Below are 15,620 nucleotides of genomic sequence, written 5' to 3' on the forward strand. Positions count from 1 at the left end.
TGTCCATGGAAAGCCCGTGTTGGCCTGTCTAAGCATGGTTCATTGCTGGAATGCATGTGTACAGGTTATCATCGTGTGATGGTGGGCCTGAGTGCCTGTCAGCGTGTGGGTCGCGGACTGGTGCACCAGGGCGTGTGTCTATGCTGTGTGTGTGTAGGTGTCTGTGTGTGCTTCGTTGTTGGAACGTGGAACGTGTGGCAATGCGTTCTGTACGTGACATGTGTGGCGGGGTCTGAACCCTGCTGTGTGTCAGCGTGTGTCTGCGATGGAACGCGGGCCAGCACGTGTCGGGGTGGCTGTGTCGGTGTGCGCCCCCGCGCGCGTGTGTGCATGTGTGTGTGCATGTGTGTGTGTGTGCGCGCCGACCGCCGCTCGCCCGCCCTGCCCGCCCCTCCCCGCGCCCCTCCTCCCGCCCGCGCCGCCCGCCCGCTCCCTCTCCCCGGAGTGCGCCGCTTCCAAACTTTGTCTAAACTTTCACTTTCACAGCGCGGCGGCGGCGGCGGCGTTGGCGGCGGCGGCGGGCGAGGGTGACCGGCCGAGCGGCGGCGGCATGGAGTAGACGCGCAGCAGCGGCGGCAGCAGCGGACGCGAGAGGCAGCGGCGAGCGCGGCGGCGGCGGCGGCGGCGGCGGCGGCGGCTGCGGCGGCCCCGGAGCCGGCGGGGCCGAGCCTGCGAGCGGCGAGCGCGGGGCCGCGGGCCGGGCGGGCGCAGCGCGGCGGAGGCCGGAGGAGCCGAGCCGGAGCCGGAGCCCGAGCGCGGCCGCCGCCTGCCGGGCCTCCCCTCGCCGCGGCCGGCCGCCGCGCTCCCGCCTGGGCGCCCAGCTATGTACTCCCCGTACTGCCTCACCCAGGTACCGGCCGCCGCCCCTGGGCGACCGGGGAGGGGAGCGGGCGCAGGAGGCCGGCGGGCGGGCGGGCGGGCGGGCGGACGGACGGACGGACGGAGGGGGCGCGCTGCGGCCCGGGGGTGGGGGGGGGAGTGAGACTGCGGGCGGCCGAGGGGTGCAAGCCGTGCTGTGGGCAGTCCCTACACGCAGGCGGGCGTCAGGGTGCGCGTGCGACCCTGGCCACCCGGAGGACTCCCGGTGGGGGCTCTGGGGGTGGCCGGCTGCGTGCGTGGCGCTGCCCCCGGAGCAAGGAGCGGGAGTGCGTGTGTGTGGTGCGTGCGTGTGCGCGCGCGCTCGACTGGGGTGCGGTGGACTCCCGCCGACCGGTGGGCGACTGTGGCGTGCACCCGGGCAGCGTGGCCACTGGCAGTGGTTGCAGGGGTGACAGAGTGGCAGGGGGTGGTCCCGAGGGCTCGGAGCTGGGACTGGGTCCCGCGGCGCTCTGTGGGGCGGGCGCAGCTTTTCCCGAGGGTGGCAGCGGCCGGTATGCGTGGCGGCGGCCCCTGCGTGCAGCCGGGGTGCCCGGGGCCGGCCGAGCGGCCCGGGCGTCGCCCCAAAGTCTTTGTTCAGGCCTCACATGGGAGCGGGGCTAAGAAAATGGCGGGGCTCCCAAATTTCGGAGGGTTAGGGGAGGGGAGGGAGGGACGGGCGCGCTGCCAGCCGGGGCCGCGCCTCTCGGCCGACCCTGGACGTCGCAGCCGCGGCCCCCCCACCGCCCCAAACTTTGCTCGGCGCAAACTTTCCGGCCCCAGCTACCCTGGCTGCGGCGCGGTGGACCTGGCGGGCCGGGGGAATCCCGTCCCGCCGCCCGGAGGCGGGAGGGGCGGGAGGCAGCCGTGGATGCCACCGACCGTGCTGCGGCCACGCCGTCGGGTCAGCTGCGGGCACAACAGAGCCGACCTTGGCGCGCTGCGCGAGCAGAGCGCGTCCCGCCTCCAGCGAACTTCCCTGCGCGGCGCTCAGCGGCGGCAAAAGCGCAGGGGATGCCTGCCCTGCCACTCCACCTTCCCTGGGCCATGGCCCCAGGCTCTGAGAGGGCACAAGAACTGTCCAGAGTCCCACAGTGGCCCTGGCAGTGCTGCCTGCGTGGGGCCAGGCTACTGCGGGCAGTGCGGACTCAGAAGAGGGGACACCTGGGGACTGCCTAGCCCTGCCTGCCAGTAGGGCCTGCGTGTGTAAGGAGAATCTTTAGGCCAGGCCTGGGGTCCTAATTGTCTCCTCTGCCCAGCCTGAGCCCTGCCAGCCTTCTGCCAAGTGTGCCCACAGATGGGAGTGGGAGTCCAAGTGACTACGGCTGCTACCAGGTGGTAGAGGGTGGCGAGGGGCGAGAGAGTTTGTCGGGGTTGTGTGTCAGCCGTGGCCGCACCACACTCCTAGATCCACAGATGCAAGTGCGTATGTGTGTGTCAATCTTGGGGTCTGCATGTGGCTTCTGTGAGTTGGCCGGGGTGGGGGGGGGCAGGCCTGCATGGTACCGACATGTGTGTGGCCCAGGGGGCAGGTTTTCCTGTGCAAAACTGGGTGTGAGTGCCAGTGAGGGTACAAAGGCACACGTATGTATCATAGTATGCATGTAGGTGTAAGCAGGCACTTTGTCCACTGTGGCAGCCTGGGGGACTCCCCCCCCAGATCTGTGCCTCTGATGGACCAATCACTTTATCTTGGGCCCCATGACAACCCTGCCCACCCAGCGGGGTCTGAGCTGTGGCTGCCTTTGGGGCTATGCTTGGCTGGACTACGTGCTGGTGTTTCGGGGGCCTAGTGGGATCAAGACCCCATGCTTGAGTCGCCCCTTACCCACTAGCTACCCGCCCAGCAGCCTGGCCTGCCCCCTGAGACCTGGGTAAGACTTGGTACCCTGGGAAAGAAAATGCCAGCCAGTCCACTGGTGATAAGACCAGGAAGGTTCTGGGGTAGCAACCAGACTCAAGGGCATGACCAAGGCTTGAGTCTCTGACACCCCAGATGGGAGCAAGGGCTCAGCTCTGTGTCACAGGCCTGAGTGTGTCAGGGTGGATGGGGAGGAGGGGGCGCATGGTCTCTCTGGGTCGCACCCTTCAGCTCCGAGCAGGCCGCTGCTGTCAGCTGGTCAGCAGTATCTGTCTGCCCCTCCCGACAGTCACATCTCTTGGATCCAGAGTCTCTGTTTTTACAAATCTTTCTGCTTCCGTAATTTGCCCTGCCAGTCTCTGTCTTTTTCTCTGTCTCTGTCTCTATATCTGGTTGCTCTGCCCCTTTTCTGTCTCTCTTTCTCTGTCTCTCTTTCTTAGCCTCTGTCCTTCCATATCTTTGACTGTCCCTGTCTCTCCCTGTCTCTGTCTCTGACTTTGGTTCTGGACCCGTCTCTGCTTCCCCCCACCCCCCGCCATGAGTCTCGGACTCTCTCTGTCTCTCTGGCCTCTCTCTCTCTCGCTCTCTCTCGCTCTCTCGCTCTCTCTCCCCCTTTTCTTTTTTTCAAACCAGAATTGGCTTCGATTTTAAAGTCAATAAATGATTGAGCAGGAACGAGCTTGGAGCAGCGGGGCCCTGGCGGGGAAAGGCACTGTGGGCGAGGGGGAAGGGCGGGGGGTGGGGGGGAATCTCCTTCTGGAAAAAGCATCGAAATCCAGGGCGGCTGGGCGGGGCGCTTGCTGGCGCTGCTTGAGCCCACTGCGGCCCTAGGCCTGAGTCCTCCGCAGACAGGAGGGGGTGGACGGATGGGACCCCTTCCCCAGCAAACAGACATGCACCAGAATGAGGACATACATTACATCGCCGCCACCCCCAAAATGGGGACATGAATGACCCGCTCAGGCTGATCATCCAGACACACGGCCACGGAGGATCCTGCAGACACAGGAAACGGTGGACCCGTGTTCGCTCCCACCCCCAACACACACACATAAACACACACGCGCGCCCCCCTTGAGATGGGACATGTGTATCGACATAGGCTTACGAAGACACAGCCGTATCTCCCGGATACACTCGGATACACGCCGACTCAAGTGTGTGTTCACCCCTGCGCTTGCTCACACAGACTCAAGGACAGATAGATGGACAGACACATGCTTTTATGTAAGACGTAACCCTCTTGGCTCACCTGGGTGTGCATGCAGCCGTGCACACGGGCCGACATTTCCTGCCACACAGCCACGGGAGCAGCGGAATGTTCACGCACCCCTGTTTTTGTGGAGCCGCACACACAATCCTTCCCGGGCAGGGACTGTGGGCCAGGGCCTCCCTGATGCCCCTACCTCAGCTATCTCCTTGAGACACCGTGGCCACCTTTCTGTCCCCACAATGCTATTGCTCCCTGTCCTGGCGCAGTGTAGCGCCCCCTTTTAATGGTGCCTTTTCCCCCTGGCTCTGGCCCTACCTGCTTCATGCCTGCTTCTGGGATAGGAGGTGTGTGTAGGCATGAGCGGGGATGGGGCAGGCCGTGCTGGGGGCTAGCTTGGACTCAGATGTTTTGAGGCTGGACCAGGCCATGCTTGGGGCCAAGGGCTCTGCTGGGTTAATTGGGGGGGGGGGTGCGGCAGGATGCTCTCTTCTTGCTGGGTGCTGGAGTCAAAGGTTCTTGCTGAGCCAGGAATGTCTTGTAAGGCCTCAAGGGTCCCCGATGGAGGCTGTGGATGCAGAAGTCAAGAATTGGGCTTTGTCATTAGATGGCACAGGGTTTGAACTCTGGGTCTGCATCTTCTAATCCTCGGACTTGAACTGCAGATTTTCCTGGTCCAAAGAATGGGTAATAAGAACCCCTAACTCTTGGACTGTGATTAGGCTTTAGCACAGAGCCTGACCGGTAGCACGTGTTCAGGAAATGGAATGACTTGTCATCTTGGTTATCATCATTAGGTCTCCCCTAGGCCTTCCCAACTGAGGGAAGAGTACTTGTAGGCGGGTGGAAGGCAGGGAGGAGCACCTCCCAACCACAGACGTCCTAGAAGACTGCCTGGAGGAGGAAGCCAGAAACGAGTTTGGGAGGAGGGAAGCCCGCTCATGGCCCAACTCTTTCCCTTGGGTGGAGTCCTGTCAGCCAGGCAGAGGGCAGCAGGGGTTCAAGCAGGGAGAGGGGATGTTGGGGGTGGGCAGGGCCAGGAAGGGAGGAACGAGCCCTGTAATGCCCCGTGGGGACCAGATACCTTTTTGGGGGCCACTGGTTACCCTGACCCTTTCCCTAGTCTCGACCCTAGCCTCAACCAGGCCCACTCTGGGGCTGGGCTCTGAGGCCTCGTTCTGGAGCGTGCAGGAGCGTCCAAACGTGAGAGGGGCAAAGAGCCTGGAGTTGGGGGTGGGTCTTGATGACTTCAGGGACGTCTGCATGGCTCCAGAGCGGTTTCTGCATTTGGACGTGAGTGGTATCACCTGGGTCCACCATAGGGCTAGGACGCATGTGGGGGATCCTATGTGGGCACCTGGCAGGGTCAGGCAGCCACTGGGGGTGTGCAGAGGGGATGGGCACACAGCTGTGGCCGCCAGTGTAACTCCCCTGGTAGTGAGTGTCTGATCGCTGGCTTCCGTCTGCAACCTGCTGGGAGCCTGGCCCTTTTTCTCGTCTTGGTCCTTGTTCTATCTGCCCCTGAAGCACAAATTTGGGGCCTCTCACTTCCCTCCAGCTGGACCAAGAGAGGCAGAAGACGCACAGACACCTGTGTTTTCCTCCAACGAAGTGCAGAGGATGGGCTCCTGTCCCCGCCCCCCCTGAGCTGGGGTAGGGGAAAGAAGGGTGTGTATTCATTTTCCCACCCCCAAAGCCCCAGATGTGGAGGCAAAGGAGCCAGGAGGAGGGCTGTGAATGGCTAACTGGCTTCTTCCGGATCTGCGTGCGTTCACTGGTGTGTCGGGCTTTAGAGCCACCATTTTGCTGTAGATGGCCATGTGGCGCAAGCGACAGCACGGGTCCGTCTGCCAGTTTTCCCAGGTCGCCAGGTGTCCGTAATTGGGTGCCGCCTGCCTGTGTCTCCAGGGGTCCTCCCAAGCTCCATCTCTAGGTATCTGGGAACCATAGAGTTGTGGGTGCGTGTCCCTGTGTTTATCGGGTGCCTGGTGTCGTCTTTGTGTCATGGTGCCCCTGTGGCATGTCAGTGTGCCACTAAATGTATTCTCTGCCTGTCTTGACGGTCACAGCCAAGGTTGTATCAGTGTGGCTTCCCATGCACGTCGACCTATGTTGGCGAACGTGTCAATGCCTGGGTCTCCGGGTGTCGCCTGCCCCGTGGCATTTTGCGTGCTAGGCTTGTCCCTGTGGCCACCAAAGCGTATCTCACCACGAGGGCCGCCTCTCCTTGGCCCCCTTTGGCTTCCTGGCAGCGTGTGAAATGCCCGCTATGGCGGCCAGGCTAGCGGCTGGGAGCAGGCCGGCCTCTCCATGGCTTCCCATGAGGTCGGGCAGCCGCGGTGGCCCCGCTGTGGGCCCCGCCCGTGCCCCTGGCCCGGCATGGACAGAAGCCCGTTGTGTGGCGAGGTGCGGGTGTGTGTTTGGGCCGCCCACAGGCCTCCCTCTGTCTGCCGGGTGCACATTGATCTTGGCTTCTGCCTATGTCCATCCTGGCCTGGCCAGCTGGGGTGTCCGGCTGTCTCTGTGGGCCTGAGCCCTCCGCCCCCGCTGCCCCCACCATCAGGCCTGCCCTGGGTCCCACACCTCCCATGCCACCCGCTGTCCCTCCGAGGCTCTGAGAGCTCAGATTTGGAAACCGAGGCCCCCCCCTTCTTTCTCTCTCTTTCTCTCCTCTCTCTCTCTCTCTTTCCTCCCTCTCTCCTCCCCTCCTCCCGCTCCCTCTCTCCCTCTCTCTCTCCTCCTGCCAAACGCGTCTTGGCTCCGTCTGAATATCTCTCCTCCTCGATTTTTGGCTCCAGCTCTGGGCGCGTTCACTAAAAGAAGGGCTAGCTCCCCCCTTCCCTGCCCCCCCTCCTCGCCGCCTCCCCCCCTCCTGAGGAGCCCCTCCGAGAGCGGGAGTGGCCGTGTGTAGGGGCCTGGGCCCCCCAAGTGGGCTTGGCCAAGGGGGCACAGGCCTGATGGGTGAGGGGGGCTGGGTGGATGGGGCCTGGCAGCCTGAGGGGGGCCAGCAGCCAGGGTGACCGTGCTGCCTGGCTGGCCGGGCGGGCAGGTGGGGAGGGGTCGGGGGCATGGAGCTGGGGTGTCTGGCTTCTGGTGGGGCTGGCAGGCCTCTGTGAGGCGCAGCTGTGCCCAGAACTCGGAGCTGTGTTTGCCACCACTACCGATGTGGCTGCGCCAGCCGGGGAGGGGGGAGGCGGGTGGCGGGCACTGCGGCGATCCGTAGCCAATCGGAAGCCAGGGTTGCACTGGGGAGCTTTCCCCCTACTGGGGCCCCACCCTGAGGGGAGCCGGGGGTGGTCGCCAGCAGTGGGCAGGGGGCAATGCCACCACCACTGCCGAGGACCCTGCCCCCCTTGGCTGAGAGCTCTGTGCCAGCCTCCCTGGCACAGATCGGGCATGGGCAGGGGTCTGTCCCCACCTGAATCTGGGGGAGCGAAGCCAGAGAAAGGGGCAACTCAGAGGTGCGCCCTACCCCCTTGGCCTGGGGAAGCGGCTCTTAGTCCTGGGACAGTCGGGACCAGGGGGTGGGGGGCAAAGCATCCAGGAGATTTCACCCCCATACTGGCTTCCGCAGAATCATCTTAGGGGTTTATTCTGGGTCCGTCTCACACAAAGTCGTACACTGTCACGGGCACGCGCAGGCACAGCACACCTTCCTAAATCAGGAGCGCACAGACACGGGCGGCCCCACACAAAGGGACTCGCCTTTCCACACAAACACCTAGAGATGCCCGCCCCACCCGAACACGTCAGCGTGGGCTACCCATGCGGGGACGTGCACACGGATACACGGGGTCCTTCAATCACAGGCCACGAGCCACACAGCACAGACACATGCCTCGCTGTGGCCAAACACACAGGACCACGGAATGTCGCACGGACCCACAGACACTCGGCGAGAAGCACATGGCACGTGCACGAATTAACACTGTCAGACTCCCAGAAACATACACACGAGCACGGATGCACTCCCGCCCACCATCGGACACAGAGGAGCGCATGCACACAGCCACAAACTCACAGACACACAGCGATGCACACACGCTTGGCAATGTCTGGGAACATATTTGGTCATCACACTTGGAGGGGAGCTGGCTACTGGCACCTTCCGAGGGGAAGCCAGGGACGCTGCCCAGCCCCCTCCAGCGCACGAGACGCCCCCACCGCCAACGGTGATCCAGTCCCCTGATGTCAACAGTGCCGAGGCGGCGACATTCAGCCCGAATCCTCTCAGACACACACAGTCACACACACATGGGCACAATGGATACCCATCACACACACACACACACTCGGACAAGATACTGTCCGCGCCGCACACACAGTCTTGCTCGTCAGGACCCAAGTGTTGTCACAAATGCGACCTCATCCCCATACATAAGCCCAGGCACAGACGGTGTGGAGTTACAGTCCCGAGTTGCCCCAGTGTGTGCGGATGAGCGTCACAGCCACACAGGCATTCACACCTGGGTTACACCTGGCCCTGTTTGGAAATGGCGGCTGAGCGCTGGAACCTGGCCTCCTCGGGCCTCCCCTCCGCCTGCCTGCCCTCTGGCTGTCTTGGAGCCTCTAATTCCACCACCTTGACCTCTCCAGATAGAATTTGGGACTCTGAATCCCTGTGCTGGTTTGTCACACCTGAGGGGGAGAAGCCTGCAAACCCACATGCCTGTGCTGGCCCAAGACACCCCAGTCCTCTGGCCCAGCGGCCCCACTCTAACTGTCCTGCTTCTGGAAGCCATCAAGACAGTCCGGGAGGGAGGCGGGCAAGGCTGATTTCTGAAACTCTTGTCCTCCATGAGACTGTCCCCTTAATCCTCTGGCCAGGGACTCTTCGTTTCTGACTCTGGAGAAAGAAAAGCGAGGGCTGGCAGATTCGCACAGGGAGAAAGCATTTTATGGGATTATAATGAGATGTCCTGAAAACTGTAGTGATAGCTAAAGCGTGCTCTGTTGTACCCTGTGCTAAGTGCCTTCCCAGCTTGTCCCCAGAATCCTCCCATGTGAGGCAGGTGTGGCAGGGGTTAGCCGTGGCTGTGTGTCTGCTACTCTGTGTGTGGGTGACAGTATAATAAGGCAGGGTTTCTTCAGTTTGGCACTGTTGGCATTTGGGACACTTGGACGTTATTAGGAGAGCGGGGGCTCTGAGCCAACTTCCTGGGTTTGAATGCTGGCTCGTTCATTAGCTGTGTGACCTTGGACAAGTCACTCGACCTCTCTGTGCCTCTAGTTTCCTCTCACAGGGTTATGGTAAGGACGAAAGGAGTTGGCTTATAGGAAGTGCTTTAAAGTAGGGCTTAATGCGAAGTGCTTGGTTTTATAGATGAGAAGCTAAGAGAAGAGATATCCAGTGCCAGGGTCAAGGGCTAGGAGGTGATAGAGCCTGAGCCTCTTCTCTGATTGCCACCACTCCAAATCCTCCTGATGGCACAGAATCGCAGCTTCTTTTCTGGCCTTTACCAAATTTCAGAGTGAGCCTGTACATTCCCCACCCCCACCACGTGAAGCTTGCCCCAGCTGTCAGCACTTGAGCCCCTCCTTACCACCCTGACCTTCAGATCTTCCATTCAGGACTCGGAGGGAGAGTGGGTGGTCGGCTCACCCACTCTGCACCACCACTGGCCCCGCTCGCCTTCACACCCCCCACAGGGCGTGATGTCTTCTCCCACACCTTGCTGGGCACCCAGCTGGAGCCCGAGTGCTGGGGGTGCTGCCGGGGGCCTGTGCATTCCTTCAACAAATATCTACTCAGCACCTCTCCGGTGCCAGGCCCTGTTCTAGGCCCTGGGGGCTCAGCAGAGAGCAAAATCAGCAGAGGTGCCAGCCCCGGTGGGAGGGCAGACAGTGAACCTGAAAAACAGGGGAGTGTCCAGTACTTGAGACAGTGATAGGTGCGAGGAGGAGGACAGGTAGGGCCCACGGAAGTGCTGGGCAGCTGCTGTTTTAGCAGAGGTGGTCTGAGAGGCCTCGTGGCCCGTCGCTGACCTGCCACTCAGCGTAGCTCGGCCACAGCTCAGGCATGGCCTCACAGGCCCTTTTCCCTCTCGGGAGGGGGCAGTCCAGAGGTCAAGGGCATGAGGCTTAGCCTGGTTGGCCCCACCGTCTGCCTCCGTGCGTGGCCTGTTGTTGGTGCAGCCTGAGATCATCCATTATCCGTGTTTGTGGATATACCGTATGCTGCCCGCCCAAGACAGGGAGACAAGATGGCTGGGGTTTCTCCTGTACAGAAATTGGGCCTCGATGGGCACCCGGTGTTCTCAGCCCTGCTGCTCTGAGCTGGGGGTGGGGCAGGGGCAGCTGGTGGCCCGGAGTGGCACTTCCACCTGGGCCCCTCGATTTAGCTCCCCCGGGGCGGGCCCAGTTTATTTTTACCCCATCCCGTCACTTGGGCAGTGCCAGGCCGCGCCATCTTTGTAGGGTCTTGGGGACCTGCCCACGGGCTCGGGGGACCTGGCTTTGTCCGTTGGACCTCTGATTTCTGCGGGGCCCCCATATTCCTCCACCCCCAAAGTTCTAGATGGGAGGGCTCTGGGCTGGGGCTGGTGGGGTCAGCGCTGCCGGCTGGCAACCACCGTGCCCAGCCTGGTGGCATTTGGCTTGGCGCCCTGCCTGCCCGCCACCCCCACCCCATGCCCGGGCAGAGCCCAGCGGCTGCTGCTGCCAGTCTCCATTTCAAAGCTTGGGGTGGGGGTGGGGGAGCGTTGGGCGCCTCCCGGCCCCCTGCCTGTCCCGTGCCACCTGGGGCTTGTCCCCCCATGCCTGCTCCCTGGAAGGCCCAGGACTGCTTTTCTCGCTGCCCCTTTTGCAGCCCAGAGCTCCCCAAGGATGCCCGCCTGGCTTCCATCTTCCCGGCTCCTTTCCTCCCTTGCTTGCCTGCCTCCCTGTAATGGCTCACCATTTTTGGCATCTTCTCCTCCTCCCCCTCCCATAGGCACCAACCTCACTTCCAAACCCGCCATTGCTGGCTCTCAGGCCTTCTCTGCTGCCTGGGGCGGGGACCCTGGAAATGAGAGTTTGGGAGGGCTGGCTCTGCGGGCACCAGGGGCTTTCTGGGTGCGTGCATGTGTGCGTGTGTGCGTGTGTGTGTGTATGCATGTCTGGAGGGGGACACAGGTTCTGAGCCAGCTTGTACAACCTGCCTCAAGGCTGGCAGAGCTGGGCTCTGGAGAGGGGGCAGCACAGAAAAGTGTAGTTCCATTTCTAACCAGACCCAGGGACAGTCAGCCTCTGGGCTACCCGGAGACCAGGGTGGGCATTCTTGCCAAAGTCCAGGGCCCGGACTGGCAAAAGCAAGGCTTTGCTCTGTGGGGTGATCTTTCCTCCCCCCCACCCCCAGGTCGCCCGGGGCCTTCAGGATTCCTGCTCCTCCTCTCTGGAGCTTTGGGGAGGGGAACTAAGCCCCATGTCGGGCACTCGTGCCCTGAGAGGGGCAAGGGACTTCGGAGGAACCGGTTTACTCCCCCACCCCACCCCAAGCCCGCTGCCCGGGCCTCTCTGCCTCTCTCGGCACTAAACAAAGTTTGCTAAGTAACTTCAAATGTTATTTGAGGACGGCCTGGCCTCAGCCCAAGGCGGCCCTGTGGAAACTTGTTTTTCGCTGCCGAGGCTGCAAGTATCAAAGACACACTTTCGGGGGGGGGGGTTGCTTCGATGCCTCTCCCCACTCTGTGGCAGGGGCTGGCCCTGAATGGACACACAGACGCACAGAGGCCCGTACCGACAGAGGGACACATACATCATTCTGTGGCTTGCACACCAGACACACAACAGCCGTGGACCACAGCCCATGCCATCATGCACAAAACCTACACATCCTGACACACCAAGAGGGGGGCGGGGTTCACAGGGTGCTGCCCCCAGCCCACAGGGCCTGGGATTTTTCCAGCCGTGAGGTTTCTCCAAACCTGAAGTCCTCTATCCTCAGGTCTCCTGGGTGCGAGCTGGTGCTCCAGCAAGTCCCTTCCCCTCGCTCAGCCTCAGTTTCCCCAGCTGTAAAGGGAAGAGGTGGGCCGGGGTGGTAAAAGAAGTAGAATCCCACACAAATTAGGAGAGTCTCCAGCTTTTCTCCTCCCTCTGGCTGGGTTGATATGCAGCGTCCCTAAGATCAGGGGTCTGAGCGCGGAACCTGGAACACAGTGCCATTCCGCGTCAGCGGGTGTTTCTGCCAGTCCTGACTTCCCACCCACACAACCTGATGTGTGTCCAGCCCGACTGGAGGCCCCAACTTCAAGCAGCTCCAGGTTCTCCAGGTCCCAGGCAAGTCTCCGGTCTTCTCACCTTCTCCCTCCATTTTTTCCCCCGGCTTTTCTGGAGCTTTCCCCATATCCCTCCCTTCTCTTGGTCTCCACCATCCCTGTCCAGGCCTGGAGCTCAGGGAAGGTGTGGGAAATAGGCTTGGGGTGTATGCCCCCCACTGAAACCAGCCAGACCTGGGTTCCTTCACACCCTGAGATCCCTGATGACCATCCTGGGGTCTTCTGAACTCAAGCAAGAAGCCGGGGGGGCCAGGGGACCTGAGTTGACAAAAGCGGGTGAGGGGCGGCTTTATCATAGGGCCCCTCTGACCAGTCACCTACCAAGGTTTGCAAGCAAGTGGAGACCCACTGGACACGACAGAAAGGCCAAGGCCTGAGGGGCCACTGGACCCTGAGAGCCTCCCCGTTTCACTGTCAGCCGGAGCCTCACTGAGGGAGGTTTTCGGGAGTCCCCCAGCCCCAGCCCCAGCCCCACACACTGCCTCATCTCCACTCACAGTCGGTACCCGCAACACCCCGCCACCCGCAGTCTGTCGCGCAGTGACAGCCTGTCACAGGCAGCGCGCACACCGGCACAATCTGTCGTCCACGCACAGTCTCACACACAACCTGTCACACACACGCACACACACACAGCGGCACAGTCGCACGCACAGCCAGCCTCACGCGATCACACCAAGCGTCACAGCTTGTCACAGCCATAGACTCCTCACAATAAAAATAACAGCTACCAACTCCACAGCAGTTATGCCTGGGCAGCAGGAGGAGTGTGTGTGTGTGTGTGTGTGTGTGTGCGTGTGTGCGTGTGTGTGCACGCGCACACACATGACCTCCTGTAACCCTCCCAACGTGAGGCAGGTATGAGTAACCTGTTTTACAGATGAGGCAACAGAGGCCACAAGGTCAAGTGCCAAGGTCATGGGGCTGGAAGTGGGGGAGGGAGAAATTACTCAGTCAGGCCCCCAGGGGCAAGCGAGGCTTAAACAGGTCACCCTACTTTTCAACTCCCTCCTATTCAGCCCTCCCTGTGGGAGTTGCCTTCCCATTCCCCTGATGGGCAGAACTGAGGTTCTAATAAGCAGTCCAGCCAAGAAACAGGGAAGGGGCCTCAAACTGTCTGCCCTCTGCTGCGGAAATTTGAGCCCTGCTCTCCACCCCAAATGCTATTTGGCTCCTCACGCGCACGCGGTTGCAGGATTCCCGGTGCGGGAGCATCTGACTGGGGCCGGGGTCTCAGTCCACGGGGTGGGGGAGGGGGAGAATGAGTGGGGAAGTGGGAAATCGGCAGCTGTGGGCACCAGGGAGGTCCCAAACCCCAAGCCAGGGACCAGAGTCTAGGGCTGCCCAGCACCCCTGCTCCCCAAGGCTCTCCGCATTCCAGGACGAATCCTCCTCCTCCCCTGCTGCCCGCCTTCCCTCACTTTCCCCTTCTTTGTTCCACCCCTGCTGCTCCCCGGGGCTTCCCCGGTTTGAGCTGCGTTGGCCAAAACCAACACGCCTCCAGTGACTTCCCGCCGCTGAGGCTGGCTGGGCAGCTGGCCCTGCCCCCTGGCCTGCTCAGGGGTTAGATCCAGGCTCTGCTGGCCTCAACGGTGGCCCCAGCACACGTGGCTGCTCCTAGGGGGCTTGAAAACCCACGCTGGCTGGCCCCCGGGCAGCATCCCGGTGCCCTCTGGCACTCGCACGCCCGTGTCTGACAACCCAGCAGGCCATGCAGGCAGGCTCTCAAGGGCACGCATAAGCACGCTGCCTCACAGAGGCTCAGATGCAGGTCCCAAGCACATCGTTGCCTGGCACCCCGAGGGGGATCCCAAGGCACCACCGGTTTACATGCACACATAGGCCTGACCCCTACCTAGTGAGACTGCGAGGAGCACACAAGCCCATAAACATGCCCTTGCCCGACATGAGATGGGGTCCCCCCCACACACACATACACACCCCACACACAAACCACATGCTCTCCCCCGCCTTTTGCCCAGACCTGGCTCTGAGCACCGGTACTGCCCTGTGCCCCCAAGGGTGTGCTGGGCTCCGGTGGGTCGGCAAGCCTACAGGACCGCTGATGCCCGCACACGTGGCTCCAGGCCCACGCAGGTACACACCTCCCCAGTCTGCACTTGCGTGTGTTTCACGTGAGCTGCACACCTGCCAGGCCGCCCAGGGCACCTGGCTCCAAAGCGGCATTCAGGTTGTTGGGGGAGGAGACCGGGAAGCAAAGCGGAGGCCTAATTCCCACCCCACCGCCCTGCCTGATTTCTCTTAGAACACCCGCCTTCCCAAATGTCTCTGGGGTGAAGGCGAGAGCCCCAGAGCTGCTACTCAGTGGCACCCCTGCATGTGACATGTTTATATTGGAAATTTGTACCTTTATGTATAGTTTACGTAGAACCTCCCCCCATTGCTGCTTCACGGTTGCACTTGGATTTTACCATCCCCCCACTCGGCTTGGTCCCAAACCTGCAAACCCTTTTCGCCAAGCAGGGACATGGGGCCAGGCGGCAGCAGCCTTCCCCCTTCCCTCTGTGGTCGCCCCACGTTTTTTAAAGGCCGGGCCACACCGACAAATCCTGCAGCACTCCCCGAAACACAATCGCGGGGGTGGGTGCTGGCGGCCAGACGTTGCTTTTTGGTGTGTGTTTGCTGTTGCTGCTTAAATTAATCCTGAGTGACGGCCCACAATTCCTCTCCACAAAGAGGCCATTTAATGCCCCCTCCCCGGGCGAAACTTCCATTTGCCCCCCTGAGTCCAGCTTGGTAGCTCAGACCCTGCGCTGGCCTCCTGGCCTTCCCCTCAGGTGTGCCTGGGGCAGAGGCAGATTCCCCTTGGACACCCCACCAGGGACTTCAGGAGCGGGTGGGTGGATTTTGGAGGGGTGGGAAGTATCTTAAAATAGAATGGCATTGCTGAGCAGAGGTGGGGCAGGGGTTGTCTCAGGACTCCCTAGATGGTCCCACTGCCCAACGGTAGCCCTTTGATGCCCCCCAAGCAGGCCACCTCCAACATCACCCAGAAGATATCTGCACCCTCTACGTTAAGCGGGTGCATCCCATCATGTGCTTTTGCAAACCCCCGGCAGAAAGGTGCCCCCAGGGCCATGCACTAGCCCCAGCGCGTGCATATATGCCCCTTGCCAGGTGCCCACCGCCTACGAACTCCTTTCATTGTCTCCTCCAAGGTGTTCTTTTCCTGAATGGCATTCCCGGACCTGCTACAATTAGCTCGCGCTGGGCATGGGGGTGGGGGCACAGGTGGGTGGAGGTCGTGGGGAGGCCCCCTCCTGGCTTCAGGCAGAGGGAGGGCTGTGTTCTTTCCACGCGGCAGGCAGGACACGGGTGCTGACAGTTATGGTCACCTGCACTGCACACCACGGGGTGGAAACGACAGCGACAACATACCCCTCGACGGTGCGGATGACCCTGGCCCTGGGGCACCAGA

General features: G+C 61.9%; 1 protein-coding gene across 1 annotated transcript in view; it reads left to right on the forward strand.

Annotated features, from left to right (window-relative positions):
* The first annotated feature begins 689 nt into the window (after positions 1 to 689).
* Positions 690 to 15,620, forward strand: part of NFIX (nuclear factor I X) — a 97,127-nt gene continuing 82,196 nt past the window's right edge. Inside the window, exon 1 of the mRNA XM_045990009.1 lies at positions 690 to 850. Within this exon, the coding sequence (XP_045845965.1) occupies positions 824 to 850 (27 nt within the window). The 5' untranslated portion in view covers positions 690 to 823. The remainder of the gene's footprint in view (positions 851 to 15,620) is intronic.

Source organism: Meles meles, chromosome 20 (genome assembly GCF_922984935.1).
Source record: "Meles meles chromosome 20, mMelMel3.1 paternal haplotype, whole genome shotgun sequence".
In the NCBI taxonomy this organism is placed as follows: Eukaryota; Metazoa; Chordata; class Mammalia; order Carnivora; family Mustelidae; genus Meles; species Meles meles.